This window comes from Mus musculus, chromosome 6 (assembly GCF_000001635.26).
Source record: "Mus musculus strain C57BL/6J chromosome 6, GRCm38.p6 C57BL/6J".
NCBI lineage: Eukaryota > Metazoa > Chordata > Mammalia > Rodentia > Muridae > Mus > Mus musculus.
Genome location: NC_000072.6, coordinates 104,684,398 through 104,708,503, shown reverse-complemented (window position 1 = coordinate 104,708,503; position 24,106 = coordinate 104,684,398). Strand labels below are relative to the sequence as shown.

General features: G+C 38.3%; 1 protein-coding gene across 9 annotated transcripts in view; it reads right to left on the bottom strand.

Moving 5' to 3' along the window:
• The window catches only part of Cntn6 (contactin 6), a 370,745-nt gene that overhangs the window by 154,903 nt on the left and 191,736 nt on the right, over positions 1-24,106 (bottom strand). For all 9 annotated transcript variants that reach the window (XR_003956233.1, XM_011241409.3, XM_006506384.3 and 6 more), the window contains one exon: positions 7,247-7,342. Coding sequence is in view for 8 of the 9 variants with exons in the window: in XM_011241409.3 (XP_011239711.1) it covers positions 7,247-7,342 (96 nt within the window). In the remaining variant the exon portion in view is untranslated. The remainder of the gene's footprint in view (positions 1-7,246; positions 7,343-24,106) is intronic.

The window sequence follows — 24,106 nt, the reverse complement described above, 5'->3', positions numbered from 1 at the left end:
AAAGACAAATCAAAGTACTAATCCAGGTTTAGGGTTTTATTGCTGTGAACATACACAATGACTAAGTCAAGTCTTAATAAGAGCAACATTTTATTGGGATTGGCTTATATGTTCAGAGGTTCAGTCCATTATTATGAAGGTAGAAGCATGGTAGCATCTAGGCAAGCACAGTGCAGGAAAGAGCTGAGAGCTATACATCTTCATCAGAATACTGACTTCCAGGAAGGTAGGATGAGAGTCTTAAAGCCAAGCCCACAGTGACATAAGTTCTCCAACAAGGCCACACCTACTCCAACAGGACCACTTCTAATAGTGCCACTCCGTGGGCTGAGCATATACAAACCATCACATCCACCAAAGTTCTTATTATAGAACCAAGAAATTTATTTTACATACTTACAGAATATGGGTGGGAGTTTTTGTAGGGAGCCATTCCAGACTTCCTGGTCAGCAGGATGGAAGTCTGTTCCAGGTAGTAAACAAGCCCATGTTTGGTGGATGGCCCACCCTTAATCCCTGATTGGCTGAGCGAGCCTGCCTGGTGAGGTGATGTGACCTATGGTGATTGGTAGGGGCGTGGTTGTGGCTGGAGTGGAGAAAAACACTTGTAACTAGAGAGGCTGGGGGATTTGAAGAAAGTAGGTGCCTGAGTAAACTGCTTAAAGAAGAACCGGTGGTTGCGTCTTTCTTGCTGGTCGAGTGGGATGCAACAAATGGTGCCGAAGAAATCCGGGACCCGAATCCCCCACCTAAGAGGTTCAGAATTTTCAGTCAGGGTCTGTCGACAGGATGAGTACGGTAAGTAACTCAGTATCCCGGGATTTGGATTAGGCTCTTGGTAAAGAGACGATAAGGCTCTCGGTAAAGAGACAAATAGGATCTCGGTAAAGAGACAGTAATGCTCTTGATAAAGAGACAATAAGGCTCTCAGGCTCTGGAGACAAGAAAGTGAAAGTAAGAGAGAAAGTGAAAGTAAGAGGAAAGTGAAAGTAAAGAGGTAATAGGGACAGTCTATGGGTTATTTTCTTTTTCTAGCCATTGGAGTAATTTTTCTGAGCTTTTTTTGTTGCTGTGGCGACTGTGTGGAGTGTGAAAGACTAGGCATGGGGTCGTCACAGTCACACCCAATTTTTTCAGTGCTCGATGAGCTGCTAAGAGCGAACGGCGCAAAACAATATTTTTTGGGTCATATTCAAACTTCTGTATCTCCATGGAATACCCAAAATTTTGTTATCAGAAAGAAATCAGGCAAATGGAGGTTATTACAGGATCTGCAAGCTACTAATGCACAGATGCAGGTGATGGGCTCCATTCAGAGGGGTCTGTCTCTCTTATCTGCCCTGCCAGAAAAGTGGCCTCTAATAGTAATAGATATTAAAGATTGTTTCTTTTCCATTCCCTTGGATTTGAAAGATAGTGTTAGATTTGCTTTTACTTTGCCCTCCTGTGATCATGAAGAGCTTGATCAAATATTTGAGTGGGTGGTGTTACCTCAAGGAAGGGCTAAGAGTCCTACCATGTGCCAGCTTTATGTAGGAAAAGCATTGGAACCAATTAGGAAAGAATATCCCAAACGTCACTGTGTTCATTACATCCTACTTGCAGCAAAGGATGAAAAGTATTTGCAGGAAGCCTATGGAAAGATGGTGGAGAGTTTGAGGCAATGGGGTTTGCATATTGCACCAGAGAAAGTGCAACAAGAGAAAATAGTATCCTGTTTAGGAGCAAGGATCGCCCCTACGGCCATTTGGCCTCAAAAGATACAATTGAGGGTTGATTCCTTGCATACTTTGTTTCAAATTTTAGAAGGAGACTCAGAGTTAAGTTCCAAAAGGGAATTAACACCTGAGGCTAGAAAGGTCCTTACCCTAGTGGAAGAAGAATTGATTAAAGCCCAGCTTCAGCATTGTAGAGAAAGATTACCCATCATTTTGATAATATTACCTACTGAGATGCAACCCACAGGATTATTGTGGCAAGAAGGTCCAATGTTATGGATCCATTCCAATATATCTGCTGGGAGGACATTAGATCATTATCCTCCAACAGTGGCTTCTTTAGCCTTGTTGGGAATTCAGCATTGTTTACAATTTTTTGGTATAAAACCCAGCTCTATTGTAATCCCCTATGATAGGTATCAGCAAAAGGTCCTAACAGCAAATATTGATGAGTGGGCTATTTTAGCCTGTATTAATGAGGGTTCATTTGATAATCATTATCCCAAACATCCGTTAATGACATTTTAAAAGGAATATCCAGTTATTTTCCCTCAAGTGGTGAGGAAAACACCCATTAAGGATGCAGTTAACGTGTTTACTGATGGATCAAAAACCGGATGTGGAGTATATATGGTAGAGGGGAAAGATCCTGTGGTCAGGCAGTATTATCCCTGTACTCCACAGATGGTGGAATTACAAATAGTTATGGAGGTCATTAAGGATTGTGATTTTTCTTTTAATGTAGTTAATTTAGTTTTATCCCTAGAAGTGGCAGGCCAAATAAAAGTTTGTAGTACCATCCAAGCCTTGGCCTTACAGTTACAGAAGTTGCTGTGGGAAAGACGCCAACCATTATATGTTGGACATATCCGTGCCCATAGAGGGCTTCCAGGACCCTTAAGTAGGGGAAATGATATTGTGGATAATTGTACTCGTATGGAGTTCATATTTTTAGCATCCCCTATGGAGTTAGCCTCACAATTTCACTCTAAATTTCATGTTAATGCTAAAACTCTGCAGAGAAAATTTGGAATCTCTAGAGCACAAGCTCGGGATGTAGTCACTACATGTGGACATTGCCTTGAGTTTCAACACCCACCTTCTTATGGAGTGAATCCTAGAGGATTGCGCCCTCTACAGGTGTGGCAGATGGATGTGACACATTTTTCAGAATTTGGCAAATTGAAATACATTCATGTATCCATTGACACATGTTCAGGAATAGTTTATGCATCTCCCATGGCAGGGGAAAAGGCCTCCCATGTTATACAGCATTGTTTGGAGGCCTGGGCAGCTTGGGGTAAGCCCCAACAACTTAAAACAGACAATGGCCCTGCATATACTGCCAAAGCCCTGGTGTATTTTTGTCAAAAGATAGAAGTACAAGTTAAACACGGCCTAACATATAATCCTCAAGGCCAAGGAATCATTGAATGAGCACATAGAACCTTAAAAGAATTATTAATAAAACAAAAAGGGGGAATAGACTATTACCATACCACAAAGATAAGAAAGTTTTTGCAATTGGATAAGGAAGGTCGCTCTGCTGCTGAATGACATGCTAATACCAGCTCCAGTAAACTGGGGTATGCTAAATGGAAGGATGTGCTTACAGGATAATGGAATGGTCCGGATCCTGTGTTAGCCTGGGGGAGAGGGTCTGTTTGCATGTTTCCACAGAATCGCGCAGAGCCAGTGTGGGTTCCAGTGCCGCTAGTGTGAAGCTGTCAAAATGAAGAAGCTGATCTTGCTGGTGATGAGCACGTGTCTGCTCCTGATAGGTGCGGAACCCAGATGGGGAATATTGTCTGTGTTTAAAGTGGACTGTAAAATTTTGATGGCAAGATAAATGAGCTTCACTAGGCGATTGTCACCGTGAATTCTACCCCAGTGGATCCTGGCTTGGCATCGGCAAAGAATGGACTGGGATAGGTACCTTCACTATGGCCCTTGTTTTGGCATGCATGTTGTGTGTATGGTGTATGTGTTGGTTGCGGAATGCCCAGGTCCACACTGCCGCCATGGTGGTGCAATCTCTTGCCACAGTGGAAGCAGGGCAGTCACCTCAGATTTGGCTTGCTGCCATGAAGAGTGAACAATGAAGCCATCGCTCCATAGGGTTGTATGGCTAAGCACTGCACAGAGGTTAGTCTGGAAGCTGTTTGACAGTCTCTGGGAGGTATGTCTGATTGCATGAGGGTTGAGTGTCCTAGTGTCCTTCCCCCAGGAAAAATGGCACAGGAGCAGGTCAGGGTTGCTCTGGGTAAAAACCTGTGAGCCTAAGAGTCAATCCTGTATATGGCCCCTATTTCTGCACACTGGGATCAGACCTCTATCTTCACCTACGGAGCTTGTTCAAAAAAATATAAAAGGGGGAATTGTAGGGAGCCATTCCGGACTTCCTGGTCAGCAGGATGGAAATCTGTTCCAGGTAGTAAACAAGCACGTGTTTGGTGGATGGCCCGCCCTTAATCCCTGATTGGCTGAGAAAGCCTGTCTGGTGAGGTGATATGACCTGTGGTGATTGGTGGGGGCGTGGTTGTGGCTGGAGTGGAGAAAAAGCACTTGTAACTAGAGAGGCTGGGGAATTTGAAGAAAGTAGCTGCCTGAGTGAACTGCTTAAAGAAGAACCGGTGGTTGCATCTTTCTTGCTGGTCGAGTGGGACGAGACAGGTTTTGGCAAGAGTAGTAGTGATATCAATGTACATGGGAAGATCTTTCCGCAGTGTAGATAATGATTTTTGCATAGTCATATAGATGGATCCTCTTTTCATTAACCCACTCAGAATATGCAATATATCTCTCTGTATATAACCCCAGCCCAGGCCATGTGCAATCAGGGCAATGTTGCATGCAAATGTTTGGGAGTAGTAGATAGAATCTCAGATGAAAGTCCAATGACCAGCTAAACATCTTTTATGAGATAATATCAATTGTCCAGCAATGATGATCTGTGGCAGGCAGGCAGAGATTATCTAATGAGAATTCCATCTGTTCTGATTCGATGGCTATGCACTAGAATACTTAGGTTGTTATGGTGCCGTGTTATTAGTGCACATTTACATGGAAAATCTACAAACTTATTTTCATTTCTTTCTTGTACATTCACAAACCGTCTTTTCAGACAGAAATATAGAATTCAAATATGTCACTTTTTCTTATGTTCATAGAATGTTTCTTTATAAAACTCACTGAAGTTTATTTCGTAGACTTCTATTGTTAAGAGATATTTTGAATATATTAATGTGAACATACTAGATGAACAATCTAGCTTATTATTATGACTTCATCCTTAATGCAGAGCCATTCTCTGCATTCACTGTGCTATCTATGTGTCAACAGAAAGGCAGAAAACTACATTATATGCAATTTGCTCTAAAATGCACCAGCTTTTATGACCTAATGTCACTATGAAGTCTATAATTGCATTTTAAGAGAGGTAATATTGATAATATCACATAGGAATTAGAAATAATTTAGCTCACGAAAATCAACAGACTCTCACATACACTCAAATAACGGATTTTATAACACTTAATAAATTAGATATTAACACATCACAGCTCAGCATAACTGACAAACCTGTAGATAATGTCATGATTAGTGAGAAATAATGAAACATTCTCTCCTCTAGAGCCATTAATATTATGAAGATAGTCACTGCTGTTATCCAGTATAGTATGAAATGGCAGCCATGGCAATCAGGCAGGAGAAATAAATAAAATTGGAAGAAAACAAATAAGGTTGATTTTAATTTATTCCTCTTTGAAGATCATATGATTCTATACTTAGAAAACCCAAGAGATTGCATAAAAAGTCTTTTAGCACCAATAAACAAATCTGGCAAAATAGCAAACGACAGCGTACAAAAATCAATAGCTTTCTTATAAAAAAAGAAACGGATAAAACTTTTCCACTGGGGAAAATCTTAAAGAAATGAACATCTGACATTTGGGAATGAATCAACTTAAGGGAATAAAGAGCTCTGAATGAAAATATGACAGTGGAGAGAGAGAGATACAGCAGAAGATATAAAAAGACACAAAGACCAAAGAACATTATTCCTTCATACCTGTCCTCAAAAAGATGAAGTGGCTTTTGGTGAGTGCTAAACCTATTCAGGAGGAAATTTTTATGATACACAAACATCTTTATGAAAAGATATCCATGGACTCATGCAGATGATTCTCTTCAAAAAAGGGCGATTTTTATTTTCATTCTCATCCAAAAGCCTTGGTCCTTACAAAATTCTTCCTTTAATGTATGTTGTGTTATCCATTGACTTAGCTTCACAGGACTTAGGACATGACCGTGAGAGCATTTTGCTTTTAGAAAAATTAACAAATCCTTTCTCATTAGGAGTTGGCAAAGAGAATACCTGTCTTTCTAAGCTTCAGTTTTGACTTTCTTTCATTGCACACAGATAACCAGTTAACTTACAATTGTTTTTACGTTTCTATCACCTATGATTAAACCAAGTTGGAACAGGTTTTTAACATGAGAAATCTTTGAGTGTGATCAGAATACTGAAGAACCTGGTACTTTCCCAATTTTGAGTCTCAGATTACGTCACGAAAGCAGAATTTTCCATAAGCTTAAAAGAAAATAGACACTGCCAAAAAGCCTAAGTAAGCTATGTTTGTACACTTTGCAGGTATATAGCTTTATGCTGAGACATCATTGTGTGAATGGTAATTCTTCTGTACCACTTCAGCTGAACATAATGCCATATTTGTTAGTAGAGACAAAAAATATACTGTTAGCTTCTAGTTAGAACCTTTTGCTTTTTGTGCTAGCATATCAAAAAGGTTATACAAAATTAAAAATAACAATAAAATGTTTTAAAAATATATAAGTTGCAGTTTTACTTTAGGAATACAAGTTTGCATTTTGACTTAGAATATTTGTCTTATTTCTTTTCATAACTCTCCAATTTTGTAATGGGGGTTAATATGAATATGATATAGTGGCTCATGTGCTGAGAATCTGGGAACTGGAATGTCTGATTCTCTTTTCCAATGAAGAATACCAAGAATAGTGTTGCGATTTACCTCCATATACAAATCAAAATTTAAAAATTAAGAAAATTAGCTTTCAATTTTAATAAGGTATTAGCCATTATAAAACTCAAATTTGCTTAGATATCTATCATTGTTTATACCGTTTGCCTATATCTATGCTGAGGAGGTTGAGGCTCAAAGAGAGTTACCTGCCTTCTACATTGCCATGAGCATCAGATCTTAGCCTTCCATCATGCACTTAGTTTCATACAAAGGTCCAACACCAACACTGTATACAGCTCTCATGTTTAACTGCTCATGGACATATTTACTCCATAGCTAAATAAAAAAAGTAATTTTAAATAAAAACATTGGGATGCAGAGCCGTCTATATGGTTGATGAGTTTCTCAGGAATTTGGTAGTTCTTCTGAGTGTATGGTGGAATGTCAGTGATTATGAGACCCTCTGTACCTCCATCTTCTGATGGAGCCTAATGGAATTACAGACACAAACTACCCATAACCTACCTCCAAAATGTGGTGGTGGGCCACAGAGTAGTACCACTCCTTGACCTTCTCGGACAGATACTGTGCTTCTGGTTTTGGTTTCAAAGTCTTCAATATCTTGGAAAACAAATAAAATAGGTTGAGCAGTCCTTGTTTGCAGAAGCAATCCAGAAGAGTTTGAATATCGTAAGAACTTGTGATTGTTATGAGTAACAGCTACTCATATTTAGCTTACCAGGTAAGTGACTAATTTACCTTCAATGATGATTCTTTCACAAAATCGCACATTTCTTTCCATTTTACTTTTTCATATAATTCAGTAGCTTCTTTGATAAACATTGTTTGTTAAGGCTACTCACTAGCTACTTACTTGTATTCTCTCAAACAGTTTTTAACCCAGCAGATTGTACTCTAAGCCTAGTACATATTTTTTTTTATGTCCAGTTGTAGTTTGTCTAGGAGGATATGCAGCCCATGTGCTGAAATCTCATGTCTTAGGTTATCAGCTGCCACTTGATGGTTAGACAATGTCTCCAATTTAAGATACACTGGCACAGAGACCAAGCTGCTATGGACAGAACCCGTGATACAGAAAGTCCATTCTGTACCTTCTTTATGCCCCTTCACAAAGTTTATTCTTGACATGTTGTGGTTTCCTACATCAAGGAATCTTAGAAAATTCAGAGATGGATGAAATCATCATAAGCCATCTAGTTAAGGTATAAATCTTTCAATATTCCCAGAAAAAAAAGTCAGTTAGCCTCCAGGAATGAGCACATGTTTAATCCCCTCTGCACTTCAATGTCTTCTTTGGTATAATTAATTAATTAATCCAGCGAATGGATCAGCTTATAGAGGGCAGGAAAAGGTATATTTGTAAGAATAACAGAGAACTACAAAGGCCAGATTCACTGAGTATTTACTGAGTTGTAGGGGGAAAAAAAGCACATTGCTAACAAAACGTGATCAAAATTTTGAAGCAGAGTCCACCATTTGTGAAGACTTGTTCTCCATTTTTTTGTAGTGGTAGGGTTGGAATCAAATGTCTTTCTTCTACTAGATAATACATTCTTCATATTTCTTTGTAGAATATATACTAAACAAAAACAAACGTGCTTAAAAGAACATCTCTACAAATGTTCATGATTCCTTTATACTCAACTTAACTACCTCTTAATGTGTCAAAAAATGGAAGCCACAACATTCAGAAACTACATTTTCTACATGAAAGTTGAGTGGAAAGGAACCATAACTAAGTTTTAAGAGCCTATTGCTGATGTTGGTAACAGAACATAGAGAAATCAACCTTGATCTGACTAGGAAACTCTTCTCCATCCAAAGTGCCTTGTGTGGCCAGAAGGTACTTTGAAGACAATTAAAGGACAAAAGACACCAGTGGTATTATGCACACTAGATACTTTGTGCCACAATATTGAACACCCAGGCAAAATGTACATTTTGCTACAATAATGAAATGTTAATTTTGGAATAACTAATTGTTGTTCCATTAAATATGAGAGGTGCTCCACAGGGAGGATTTCATGCCAGGTAATATAACCCTGATCAAAACCCATGACTGAGGATACCATAGGTATTAAGGGAGAAACATATTGTTTTGTTTTGCTAAGTGGTTATGCTGTCAAACTGCCTTCTAAATACTTATTTTTACCATAGACTTGTGCTTCTCTCAACTTTGGTCAAAGAAGTTTCTTTGCTAATAGGTAGTGTGGTTAATGCAAAAATCCTTGCAAAGAGTAGCAATGATGTTTAAGCACAGAAGGTCTATTTGTAAGGATAACAGAATCACAAAGACCTGACTCACTGTAATTCTGCTGACTATCTAATAGGATACCAGAAGACCTGTAGAAAATACAAACAAAACAAAACAAAACAAAACAAAAAACAAAGCACATTGCTAACAAAATGTGACCACCATTTTGAAGCAGGGTAAATATAACTATATACACTCATTTGTAGCTAATAATATATCAACCTTTCCATGCAAAGCTTAGGAAATATTGTGGAAGATACCCAGGACTTGTATACTTAAAAACAGTGCTTTTATGCATCAAAACACAGCACTATGCTTACCCACACAAGATCAACAAGGTCAAAATTTCAGCATGGATTGGGGAGTTACTGTTATTTGATGCAGATGAGGTTAGAAAAAAATCACTATACTTTAAGGATTGGCTATTGGTAGTTGGCTCATGACCCAGTAGATAGCCACATACACATACACTTATGCAGAGTGCTAACTGAATTCTATCCATTATTAATAACAAAGTATAAACTAAGTTGAAGCTGACCAAGAGATGGATTGGGGGTTCTAGGAGGAGGTGGATGGTGATGGTGATAGATAGATATGATCAGTTTATGTTGTGTAAATGCATGGTACATTAAAAAAATGAGTTTAGTTACTTTTAAAAGCTGGCTGTATGACTCAGAAGCACAAGTAAAGTTCTATTGCACTGGAGGCATTTTTGTAGTAATCTTTTTATTATCGTATTTTAACCTTTTAGTCTTAGGCATCCTTTAAAGGAAATGAAGAAAATACACATATGATAGATAATATGATGACTTACATGGGGATCTATGGGGAAAAGGAGGCAATTGCTTTAATAAAAAATTAAATGGGACTAAAATTCTAAATCCACAGATTTTATGGTGCAGAGAAACCACTGCTGTAATTAGATTTAGGGTTCTGAAATTTGTATACATATGGACTACTCTAAGATAGAAAGGAAATACTTGATTTAAGGTAATAATGAATCATTATGAAAATTGTACCCACTTTTGTTACTTAGAAAGAAGCTATAAATGCAGAAAAGATCAATTTGAAAAATGCTTAAGATGGCATTGGATGATGGTGTGCACTTTTTATTTGATAGGCAAAGAGACCATGGAAGAGGAATCACAAGATAGAATTGGCTACAAGACATCCCTTCTAAATTAAAAGTATGTATCTTAATGTCAAGGTTAAAAATAGAAGAAAGCTGTATTTCTGAATATATCTATGCCACTACTGAATTACAAAAGAAACAATATAAAACCTACATATGAGCAGCCCATTATAACGTAATAAAGTATCTTAAAATGGTTATTTTAAAATTGTTTTAGAGCACAAGAGTAATTGAGGTGTGTCAATTCTTCTGTGAACATTTTATAAACATAACATATATGACATGAGAGTAATTTTTATTGTTTTAAACACCTCACAATAGTGTGATCTGAAAAGTTATATTTGTTGGATAAATAAGAGAATATAGTATAGACATAATGTCTATTAAACACCTCATCCCTGGGGTGGGGGGAAGCTACCACCCAGATGTGTAAGAAGAGGATTTGCCAGTAAATAAACTATTTCAAGCCATAGGAACAGATATAACACACTTCAATTTTTGAGACTATCAATTTAGCAAATATGTCTCTAGATTCAAATACTGAAAATATATACTCTTCAGAGGTGGAGAGACAATAAGAGAGGAGGAAGGGTGAGAGAAAAATAAAGGGACAAGTAAAAATACAGATCACAGCAATGAAGATGTAGAAAAAGATTAGACAGGAGTTGTTGATCATATGTGACTTTGGCAAGAGAACTCATTGGCATTTTGAGACAAAATCAAGAAGATGAGGGCTTGTGGCTCAAAGGTGTACACACAAAGTTTTTAGAGTAGACTGACAATAGGAGGGGAGATTTAGGAAGGACATGGAAGGGTTTAGGAGACTATACTTATTAATTGCTTGTTAAACTAGGAGAATTTTTTCAGTGAACATGTGGAGGGACCATCCTCTGTAAAAAATGTAGAATCAGGAGAACTAATCTGGTGTTGTGGATATAATATGGTCTGCAGGGTATTTGCTCATTAGAATAAAGAGCTTTAGATAGTGGCTCCAAATCTCCTGATAAAACTGAAAAGATTTCTGTATTTGCTAGGTCATTTGAGAGGACAGGGATTTTAAGAAACATATCTACACAGTGGTTTCACTGTGCAAATTGAATGAAACTAAGAACATAAGGAATATAGAGTATATCTGAAGTGGCATCAGAAGGGAAGAGAGAGAAGATCATTGTATTTCTATCAACCCTATGTCCACATACACTCATCTACAAACACAACTTGAACAGAACATTTGGCTTCCAGTTACATTTGTGGAGGTAGATATCTCTGTTTAAAGCATCCATAGTTTACCATTTGTTTGTTTGTTTGTTTGTTTGTTTTACTAGACTAGTTTCTAAAGAAATATGCTTTGCTTTTCAAGGTGTAGAGTACTGGATTCAGAAAAAGAGGTGCATGAAATACTATGTATATATTTAGCAATGCATCTATCTGTACATGACTTTTTTCCACTTGAGTATGATTGTGTGCATGGCACATATGTGTGTGCAAGTGGGCAAGCATGTTTGTGAGTGTGCACATGAAGGCTGGAGGACATATTGAAGTGTCACTCAGGAACTATCCTTATTGTCCTTAGCTTACCTGGATGAAGGCTGACTAGCCAATAAGACCCAGTAACCTATCTCCTCTCCAAGGATGGGATTACAAGTTTCAGCCATCATGCCTGGCTTTATTTACAAGGGTTCTGGGAATAAATTCCAGGTCCTCCTGCTCAGACAAGTATTTCATTGACTTAGCCATCTCTCCAGCACCTGTCCCATACTTATAAAAATGAAAAGTTTCCTGCTAACACAATATAACAATCCCCTATAATTGAACTCCATTTTTTTTATTTGTTCTTCATCAAGGGTCATAATCTGTGTGCTACCTGAGAATCTTGTATGCCAGGCATGTATTTTGTGAAGTATTAATAATCCAATCCATTCTATTTCCTCTTTGGTTATCACAAAACTCAAGTGGCCAGATGTATTTTGGTGCCATCAGTATGAAATCATATAGTTAGTGTCATAAGTCAGTGGTATATGCTTGTCTATCAGTGCAAGACTTCTGGGTTCAATCTCCAGCACTGAATAAATAAAGCTGTTAGGTTAACCTGTGATTTCTTTATGACTTTGCTTTGCACCGTTTTGAATGAAAAGCTCCCTAACTATATTTCAGGACTAAAGTCAATAAATAGACCTTGATGTTTCTATGTCTTGTAGACCTAATAGGTGGCTAAACTAAGAATTCTTTTATCTCTCTTCACTATTATATTTGGCAAGTATCATTGTTATTGCTGCTTTTTAGTGGTCATAGAAAGGAAAACAGTGTCAAAGTGAGTAATGAGAACTTTGGTGGCATGGTATAAGCTCTGAATTGGAGTCACATCATCATCTTCTTACATACAGAATCAGTAGTCATGTTTTCAGTGATAATTAGAAGTCATTATGAACATATTGTTAAGATCCCTGGCACCTAACCATTGTTTTCAATTTCAGGTAAATGGTACTCATTGGTGGCATCGTTTCTCTGGGATCTTTGTGATCACAATAGGGTTTCTATTAGCTGCCACGAAGGAAATCACCTTCTCTTAAAAGTCACACAAATCTTATTAGCTATTAAATCATAGATGTTGCAAAATGTTACTATGAATTAATTCATAATTCATATATTAAAGTGGTTTGATAGCACAGAGATCAAAGTCAAGATACAATTTTGCCTTTGTTCACACCAGGTCCTCCCTCAAAGGAGTCTCCTTTCAGGTGGATATATTTTTCTCTATCGAGTATTTACTTCAAATATCTTTCTGCCACCTTAAAGTAAAATCACAATTTAGTTAAGATAAAATTTAAGGCAAGAACTAAGGAATTCATGTAGACCTAGAGGTTACCTTTCAAAAGTTGAGGTTTAGTTTTCTCCAAGAAGAGGTCAGGGAAAAACCACCAACTTGTATTTATTTATTTATTTATTTATTTATTTATTTATTTATTTATTTTTGCTTAAGAAATTGTTCTGCAGGGGGAGCCATCTTGGTTCCCGGAATCCGACTAAGACTGGTCTGTGCAGGTGAGAGTGTGGACTGCAGAGGCTAACAGTTTCTGGGACAGGCAGAAGCCACAGAGCTTCTGGGGCAAAACACATTTCAGGCTCCAGGCAGACAGGCACCTTCCCTGCCAGAGGAGAGGTGTCCACCCCGCCCAGGAGGACTTTGCCTCAGCACCTGGGGGAGCCATCTTGGTTCCCAGATTCCTCCCAGACTAGTCTGCACAGATGAGAGTGTAGACTACAGAAGCTACACATATTCTGGGATAAGCCCTGTTTCGGGCCTTTATCTTCTACCAGGAGGCAGGTCCGAAAACCAGATATCTGTCCACCTTCCCTGCAAGAGGAGAGCTTGCCTGCAGAGAGTGCTCTAACCACTGAAACTCAGGGGAGATCTAGTCTTCCAAGTCTGCTGATAGAGGCTAGCAGAATTACAAAAGGAATAAGCTCTAACCAGAGACAACTATAACAACTAACTCCAGGGATTACCAGATGTTGAAAGGCAAATGTAAGACTCTTACTAACAAAGACCAAGACCACTCACCATCATCAGAACGCAGCACTCCCACCTCAGCCAGTACTGGGCACCCCAACACACCTGAAAAGCCAGACCCAGATTTAAAAGCGTATCTCATGATGGTGGTAGAGGACATCAAGAAGGACTTTAATAACTCACTTAAAGAAATACAGGAGAACACTGCTAAAGAGTCATAAGTCCTTAAAGAAAAACAGGAAAACAGTACCACAGAGGTAGAAGTCCTTAAAGAAAAACAGGAAAACACATCCAAACAGGGGATGTAACTGAACAAAACCATACTAGACCTAAAAAGGGAAGTAGACACAATAAAGAAAACCTAAAGTGAGGCAACACTGGAGATAGAAACCCTAGGAAAGAAATCTGGAAACATAGATGCGAGCATCAGCATCAGAATACAAGAGATGGAAGAGAGAATTTCAGGTACAGAAGATTCCATAGAGAACATTGGAACAACAATCAAAGAAAATGCAAAATGCAAAAAAGATCCTAACTCAAAACATCCAGGAAATCCAGGACAGGATAAGAAGACCAAACCTATAGATAATAGGAGTAGATGAGAATGAAGGTTTTCAACTTAAAGGGCCAGCAAATATCTTCAACAAAATTATAGAAGAGAACTTCCCAAACCAAAAGAAAGAGATGCCCATGAACATTCAAGAAGCCTACAGAACGCCAAATAGACTGGACCAGAAAATAAATTCCTCCCAAAACATAATAATCGGAACAACAAATGCAGTAAATAAAGATAGAATATTAAAAGCAGTAAGGGAAAAATGCCAAGTAACATATAAAGGCAAGCCTATCAGAATTACACCAGAGTTTTCACCAGAGACTATGAAAACCAGAAGATCCTGGACAGATGTTATACATAAACTAAGAGAACACAAATGCCAGCCCAAGCTACTATACCCAGCCAAACTTTCAATTACCATAGATGGAGAAACCAAAGTATTCCACAACAAAACCAAATTCACACATTATCTTTCCATGAATCCAGCCCTTCAAAGGATAATAACAGAAAAATAACAGTACAGGGAAGGAAACCATACCCTAGAAAAAGCAAGAAAGTAATCCTTCAACAAACCTAAAAGAAGACAGCCACAAAAACAGAATGCCAACTCTAACAACAAAAATAATAGGAAGCAACAATTACTTTTCTTTGGACTCAATTCCCCATTAAAAAGACATAGACTAACAGACTGGCTACACAAAAAGGACCCAACATTTTGCTGCTTACAGGAAACCCATCTCAGGGAAAAAGACTGACATTACCTCAGAATGAAAGGCTGGAAAACAATTTTCCAAGCAAATAATCTGAATAAAAAAGCTGGAGTAGCAATTCTAATATCTAATTAAATCGACTTCCAACCCAAAGATATTAAAAAAGACAAGGAGGGACACTTCATACACATCAAAGGTAAAATCTTCCAAGAGGAACTCTCAATTCTCAATATCTATGCTCCAAACGCAAGGGCAGCCACATTCATTAAAGAAACTTTAGTAAAGATCAAAGCACACATTGCACCTCACACAATAATAGTGGGAGACTTCAACATACCACTTTCATCAATGGACAGATCGTGGAAACAGAAAATAAACAGGGACACAGTGAAACTAATAGAAGTTATGAAACAAATGGATTTAACTGATATCTACAGAACATTTTATCCTAAACCAAAAAGACATAACTTCTCAGCACCTCACAGTACCTTCTCCAAAATTGAGCATATAATTGGTCACAAGACAGGCCTCAATAGATACAAAAATACTGCACTTGTCCCATGCATCCTATCAGATCACCATGGACTAAGGCTGATCTTCAATAACAAAATAAATAATAGAAAGCCAACATTCACATGGAAAGTGAACAATATTCTTCTTAATGATACTGTGGTCAAGGAAGGAATAAAGAAAGAAATTAAAGACTTTTTAGTGTTTAATGAAAATGAAGCCACAACATACCCAAACTTATGGGACACAATGAAAGCATTTCTAAGAGGAAAACTCATAGCTCTAAGTGCCTCCAAAAAGAAACTAGAGAGAGTACACACTAGCAGCTTGACAACACACCTTAAAGCTCTAGCACAAAAGGAAGCAAATTCACCTAAGAGGAGTAGAAGGCAGGAAATAATCAAACTCAGGGGCAAAATCAACCAAGTAGAAACAAGAAAAACTATTCAAATAATCAACCAAACGAAGAGCTGGTTCTTTGAAAAAATGAACAAGATAGATAAACCCTTAGCCAGACTCACTAGAGGGACAGGGACAGCATGCTAATTAACAAAATCAGAAATGAAAAGTGAGACATACCAACAGATCCTGAAGAAATCCAAAACACCATCAGATCTTTCTACAAAAGGCTATATTCAACAAAACTGGAAAACCTGGATGAAATGGAAAATTTCTAGACAGATACCAGATACCAAAGTTAAATCAGAATCAGGTTACTATTCCAAACAGTGCTATATCCCCCAAAGAAATAGAAGCAGTCATTAATAGTCTCCCAACCAGAAAAAGTCCAGGAACAGATGGGTTTAGTGCAGAGTTCTATCAGACGTTCAAAGAAGATCTAATTCCAGTTATGCACAAACTGTTCCACAAAATAGAAGCAGAAGAAACCCTACCCAATTCATTCTATGAAGCCACAATTACTCTGATACCTAAACCACATAAAGACCCAGCAAAGATAGAGAACTTCAGACTAATTGCTCTCATGAATATCAATGCAGAAATACTCAATAAAATTCTCACTAACTGAATCTAAGAACACATCAAAACAATCATCCATCCTGACCAAGTAGGTTTCATTGCAAGAATGCAGGGATGGTTTAATATACAGAAAGCCATCAACATAATCCATTATATAAACAAACTCAAAGACAAAATCACATGATCATCTCATCAGATGAAGAGAAAGCATTTGAGAAATCCAAAACCTATTAATGAAAAAAGCCTTGGAAAGATCAGGAATTCAAAGACTATACCTAAACATGATAAAAGCAATCTACAGCAAACCAGTAGCCAACATCAAAGTAAATGGTGAGAAGCTGGAAGCAATCCCACTAAAATCAGGGACTAGAGGAGGCTGTCCACTTTCTCCCTACCTATTCAACATTGTACTTAAATCCTAGCCAGAGCAATTCGTAAAGAAAAGGAGATCAAGGGAGTATAAATTGGAAAGGAAAAAATCAAAATATCACTTTTTGCAGATGATATGATAATATATGTAAGTGACCCTAAAAATTCTACCAGTAGACTCCTGAACCTGATAAACAGCTTCAGAGAATTAGCTGGATATAAAATTAACTCAAACAAGTCAATGGCCTTTCTCTACACAAAGGATAAACAGGCTGAAAGAGAAAATTGGGAAACAACATCCTTCTCAATAGTCACAAATAATATAAAATACCTTGGCGTGACTATAACTAAGGAAGTGAAAGATCTGTATGATAAGAACTTCAAGTCTCTTAAGAAAGAAATTAAAGAAGATCTCAGAAGATGGAAAGATCTCCCATGCTCATGGATGGGCAGGATCAATATAGTAAAAATGGCTATCTTGCCAAAAGCAATCTACAGATTCAATGCAATCCCCATCAAAATTCCAAATCAATTCTTCAACGAATTAAAAAGGGCAATCTGCAAATTCATCTGGAATAACAACAGACCTAGGATAGCAAAAACTCTTCTCAAGGATAAAAGAACCTCTGGTGGAATCAGCATGCCTGACCTAAAGCTGTACTACAGAGCAATTGTGATAAAAACTGCATGGTACTGGTATAGAGACAGACAAGTAGACCAATGGAATAGAATTGAAGACCCAGAAATGAACCCACACACCTATGGTCACTTGATCTTTGACAAGGGAACTAAAACCATCCAGTGGAAAAAAGACAGCATTTTCAACAAATGATGCTGGCACAACTGGCGGTTATCATGTAGAAGAATGCAAATTTATCCATTTCTATCTTCCTGTACTAAGGTCAAATCTAAGTGGATTAAGAAACTCCACATAAAACCAGAGACAGTGAAACTTATGGAGGAGAAAGTGGGGAAAAGCCTTGCAGATATGGGCACAGGGGAAAAATTCCTGAATAGAACAGCAATGGCTTGTGCTGTAAGATTGTGAATCAACAAATGGGACCTCATGAAATTGCAAAGCTTCTGCAAGGCAGAAGACACTGTCAATAAGATAAAAAGGCCACCAACAGATTGGGAAAGGATATTTACCTATCCTAAATCAGATAGGGGACTAATATCCAATATATATATAAAGAACTCAAGAACTCAAGAAGGTGGACTCCAGAAAATCAAATAACCCCATTAAAAATGGGGCTCAGAGCTAAACAAAGAATTCTTACCTGAGGAATACCGAATAGCTGAGAAGCACCTGAAAAAATGATCATCATCCTTAATCATCAGGGAAATGCAAATCAAAAAAAATCCTTGAGATTCTACCTCACACCAGCCAGAATGGCTAAGATCAAAAATTCAGGTGACAGCAGATGCTTTCGAGGATGTGGAGAAAGAGGAACACTCCTCCATTGTTGGTGGAATTCCATGCTTGTACAATCACTCTGGAAATCAGTCTGGAGTTTCCTCAGAAAATTGTACATAGCACTACCAGAGGATCCCACAATACCTCTCCTGGGCATATATCCAGAAGATGTTCCAACTAGTAAGAATGACACATGCTCCACTATGTTCATAACAGCCTTACCTGTAATAGCCAGAAGCTGGAAAGAACCCAGATGCCCCTCAGCAGATGAATGGATACAGAAAATGTGGTACATTTACACAATGGAGTACTACTCAGCTATTAAAAAGAATGAATTTATGTAATTCCTAGGCAAATGGATGGGTCTGGATGGCATCATCCTGAATGAGGTAACCTAATCATAAAAGGACTCACATGATATGTACTCACTGACAAGTGGATATTTGCACAGAAACTTAGAATACCCAAGACACAAGATACAATTGGCAAAACACATGAAACTCAAGAAGAACGAAGAAGAAAGTGTGGACACTTTGCACCGTCTCAGAATTGGAAACTAAACACCCATGGAAGGCGTTACAGAGACAAAGTTTTGGGCTGGGACGAAAGGATGGACCATCTAGAGACAGCCATACCTGGTGATCTATCCCATAATCAACCTCCAAATGCTGACACCATTGCACACACTAGCAAGATTTTGCTGAAAGGACCCTGATATAGCTGTCTCTTGTGAGGCTATGCTGGGGCCTAGCAAACACTGAAGTAGATGCTCACAGTCAGCTATTGGATGGATCACAGGGCCCCCAATGGAGGACCTAGAGAAAGTACCCAAGGAGCTAAAGGGGTCTGTAACCCTATAGGTGGAACAACAATATGAACTAACTGGTACCCCTGGAGCTCGTGTCTCTAGCTGCATATGTAGCAGAAGATGGCCTAGTAGGCCATCAGTGGAAAGAGAGGCCCATTGGTCTTGCAAATTTTATATGGCTCAGTACTTGTTACGCCAGGTGAAGAAGTGGGAGTGGGTGGGTAGGGGAGTGGGGAGTGGGTATGGGGGACTTTTGGGATAGCATTGGAAATGTAAATGAAGAAAATACCTAATTAAAATAAAATTTTAAAAAAGGAAATTGTTTTGGTATTAGGATACACACTGAGATTGTCTCAAACTCTATAACAGTTTGAGATATTCCATAAACCAGAAAGGTGACCTACACAGGCTGTCCTTGTGCACAAGGTTTAAGCCCTGCAGTGCTGGTTGCTGGTAAAGTCCTCAATTGTTGACTGTTGCTTTCATTACACTATTCTGATGACCATAGCTTATAGGGCCCTGTGGTTTTATTGCCTTTTTTTCCCTTTTGGCAGGAACATAAGCAAAAATGCAGTCACAAACAAGGCTCTGTTCCAAAGCCCAGCAGGAAGTGCCCGAAAAATGGCCCATAAAATGAGCTTTAAAGAATTACTGGGCCATATGCTCTCTCCTGGAACCACCATGCCACAGTAGAGGGACAAGGGCTACAAAAAAAAAATGTACTTAAAATGAAGTCCACACAATGTTAAGTATTCCAATATTAAATTGGACGGAGGATACATAGTTGCAGCTGTCACGTTCAGGAATGTATCTCAGCTTAATTAAAGCAAGAAACTGTACCTTTGATGCCAAGGCCTGAGGATCACATTCAGAAGAGATGTTGGCAGGGCCGGCTCCTGAGAAGGAAGGAGGTCAGTGACTTGCCAAGTCTCATAAGCTTGAAGGAAGGTTGTGAGTACCGAGGGTCCATCAACCAGAATCGAGAAGAGAGCACTTCAACTTTTGAGGATAAGGGGAAATACATATGTGCCAGTGAAATATGCATAGTAGATGAAATGATGAGTGTTTAAAAAAATCTGAATAGTGTGTCACCATCATTTAATATGCACGATATACTTTGATTTAACACTATAAGCATTCTCTTTATCTTCTCTCTTATTCATATATAAAAATAGGTATTATGGACCATACACTCTTATGAGCATGGCAAATGCATCCTCAAAATTGCCAGCACTGCATCTGAGACAGTCACACACACTGAGCTGAGAAGGAACTGAGGCATAAAGGCTCCTTGATGCCTAGGTGACAGGACAAGATTGCATGAGAGTCGTTCCTGGGCATCTGCTCTCTAATGTGTGATGTACTGCACTGCAGATGTCAACGGGAGTCTCTCAGTCGTGACATCAATGCCATTACCCTGCCAGCCCATGCCCAAACAAGCCAATCAACCAAAAGCATTTTTGTATGAATTCATGTAAACTCCTGAGGGGACAGAAGGATACTGTGTTACTGGGTTTAGATCCATCTCAGGTGCTCTGAATTCTTGTTTGTTTCTTGACATGAAGTATATTGATTGAACTTGGCCCTTATTTTAACCAATCTAAAGATGCAAAGCCCCCACAGGAGTAAGTACAATACTTGTTAACACAGTCTGAGTTTATGTCAGTCTTATTCATTTTTTGTTCGTTTGTTTGTTTGTTTATTTGTTTTTGAGACAGAGTATAATATTCTTGGGAGCCCTGAAAGTTGTTTTGTAGACCAGGCTGGCCTAGAGCTCACAGAAAAGCACCTGCCTTTTCCTCCCAAGTGCTGGGATTAACGGCATGTCCCAACTTATGCTCGGTACCAGTCTTACTCATTTATTAAGATGCAACTCACAAAGGACCCTGATATAGCTGTGTCTTGTGAGGTTATGCCAGTGCCTGGCAAACACAGAAGTGGATGCTCACAGTCAGCTATTGGATTGAACACAGGGCCCCCAATGGAGGAGCTAGAGAAAGTTCCCAAGGAGCTAAAGAGATCTGCAACCCTATAGGTAGAAAAAAAATATGAACTAACCAGCAACCCCGGAGCTCGTGTCTCTAGCTGCATATGTATCAGAAGATGGCCTAGTCGGCCATCATTGGTAAGAGAGGCCCCTGGTCTTGCAAACTTTATATGCCCCAGTAAGGGGGAAATTCAGGGCCAAGAAGCAGGAGTGGGTGGGTAGGGGAGCAGGGGGGAGGGAGCATATAGGGGACTTTTAGGATAGCATTTGAAATGTAAATGAAGAAAATATCTAATAAAAATTGGAAAAAGAAAAAAAAATGCAACTCACACACTTTAGGCCAAAATATGAGATCTTGAATCCCTCTAGCTATTGTTTGTTGTGTGTACCTATACCTATTCTTTATTCCAATTACTGTCTTTCAGGAGAAAAGTGATTCATATATATATGTGAATATTATATATAATAAAACGAATCAGATCAAATAATCTGACTCCTTCCATTAATCAAAAATTAGAAAATCTGCATTGACTTTCTACAGGATACAAGGAAATAACAATTCATTTCCAAGTACTAGTGTGTTAAAGTGTCTGGACTTGAAAGCCAGACTTTAAATTCCCTTTCTTACTAAACCTTTCCCCCAGATAGACTCTGTAATCTGCTCCCAAACCTGAGACATTGCTCAGTTTCTCTCTTGATCCACACCTAAAAAGCAATTTCAATTATTTGTCTCTTTGAAGCCATTAGATCTGACATTAAACGCAGAGATTTATTTTCTCCAACTCCTTGCTTTCCAGCAATCAAATACTATTTCCCCCTTTGAGACGCTGTCTGAAGAAGTTTCCGTGTTAAAGCGTGCACTGGGGTAAACAGGACTCCCGAACATCCCTCACCTTCAGGATGCGGCTCCCAGGTTGAAGATAAGTGTTTTGTTTTGGCCTAAGGCAAAAACATTGTGCTGAGCAGTGAGATACAGAGATACCTTACCAAGCAAAACTCAAGTGCTGAAAGACACCAAGAAAAGTCCCTTAGTTCAGTACTGCTCCCACAGAATTTCCAGCTCTAACTACAGGGACCTTTCAGAATTAAGAAAGCAAAAAACTATTTAAAACTCTCCAGTCTGAATTCATATTTAACATACTTCTTTTCTTCTCCTCTATTTCTTTGGTGGTTTAAATAACGAGAGGATTTTAGTTCTATTATTAATTTTCTCAGACTTTTATTAAGTGCCGTACAAAAATATCTCTGCTTAGCCCAGTTTCATTTTCTGCACTCTTTCTCTGGATGCTATATACTCAGTTACATTGTTCCTGATATTATTGTGTTTCCTAGCTTAACTCAGTAACATAACATGACATAACCTAATAAAGTGCAATGCTATTGTCAAATCCTGTAACAGAAGCAATAGCTAAAACTTGGTATTAGACACAAATCTGGAATGCTAATATCTAAGTAGGAAGTAAGAACCTATTTTAAGAGCTTCTGGTGTTGATTCCATTTAGAATTCCAACTAAAATTTCTCGCCATTTTTTTGTTATTGTTGCTGTTAATGTGACAGCATTTATATTAAAATTCAAGAATAAATAATAGAATCACAAAATGGCTGAGTGAATACAAGTGCTTGCTGTCAGGCTCACAACCTATATTTAATCCTTAGGACCTGGTGGAAGGAGAGACTAGATTCCCCCAAGTTGTCCTCTATTCTCTACATGCTTACTTGTAGCCTACCCACCACACATGTGCACTACTGAGTGCATGTGCATATGCATGTGGGCACTCACACAAGTTAACAAATGTAAGTAAAATAAGCAATCTACAAATACATGTAAGGCCAATTGAGTGACTAACTGGTTTTCTGGCAATGATAAATTGACAGCACTATTTTGTGTCATATTCAATTAAAGTAATAAAAAATAATCAAAGAAGAGGGCCAGTATATTCTTCTCCAGCAATTCAGTATGTAGATTTTCAAAGAGGCATAAATTTAGTAAATAGAACAAGTAAAGCATTTGAAGTGGCTAAGAGCTCTTTAGCTGAAGGGGACTGAAACCCCATAGAAGGAAAATCAATATGAACTAACCAGTATCCTCAGAGCTCCTTGGAACTATACCACCAGTCAAAGAAAACACATGGTGGAACTTGTGGCTCTAGCTTATTTGTAGTAGAGGATGGCCTAGTTGGTCATCAATGGGAGTAGAGGCCCTAGGTCCCGTGAAGGTTCTACTCCCCAATATAGAGGAATGCTGGGACCAGGAATGGGAGTGGGAGGGTTGGGGAGCAGCGGGAGGGGGAAGTAGGTAGCAGATTTTTGGAGGGGAAACTAGAAAAGGGGGTAACATTTGAAATGTAAATAAAGAAAATATCTAATAAAAAAAAAGTACAACTTTGAAAAAAAGAAAATACAAAAAAATCAAGTTTGATCATAAATAAGAGCTCTTTCATAATACAGATGAACAATTACATATGCTTTACTGTAATGAGCTTATTTATTTAATGAATAATGATAATAATAGTTACATACATGAAAAACTAGGCAAGTCCTAGCCATGGGCTATCCTTCCTCTTAAACCACAACTTTGAATATCATCTTCAGTTAAAAGGAGATGAGAGGCTAAAGAGAAGGTTCTGTGATGAAGACTGCTTCCTGTTCATCCAGAAGGCCTGACTTCAGCTCCCAGTGCACAAGTCAGGAAGCTGCCAGGGGCCTATAACTTTGGCTTTAGGAGATCAAGGGCTTTAGGGAACCTTCTTCTCACCTATGCAGACACACACAAATATATGGCATATGCAAAAAAGAGCAAATTATCTAAAGGATATCTCAAGTAAATCTGCTTGAGAGGAACCAAAAGGAAGAGAGCTTTGAGAGCTTAGGGTAACTGAAGATGCCAATTCATCTAAGATATTAGCATACAGTTCCTGAGCTGATGAATTAGAAAATAATATATGCGCATATATTATTCATATATACACTATATATACATATATATAATATAAATTATAATATATGCATGAAAAATAGGTTTTCCACAGATCCTAGTTAGTTCTGTGTAAAGCTCTATGATGGGACTAGATGGTCAATTCACAACTGTAAAACTAATTCATGTATCCAAATGTGCCCCATATGGTCCTGAT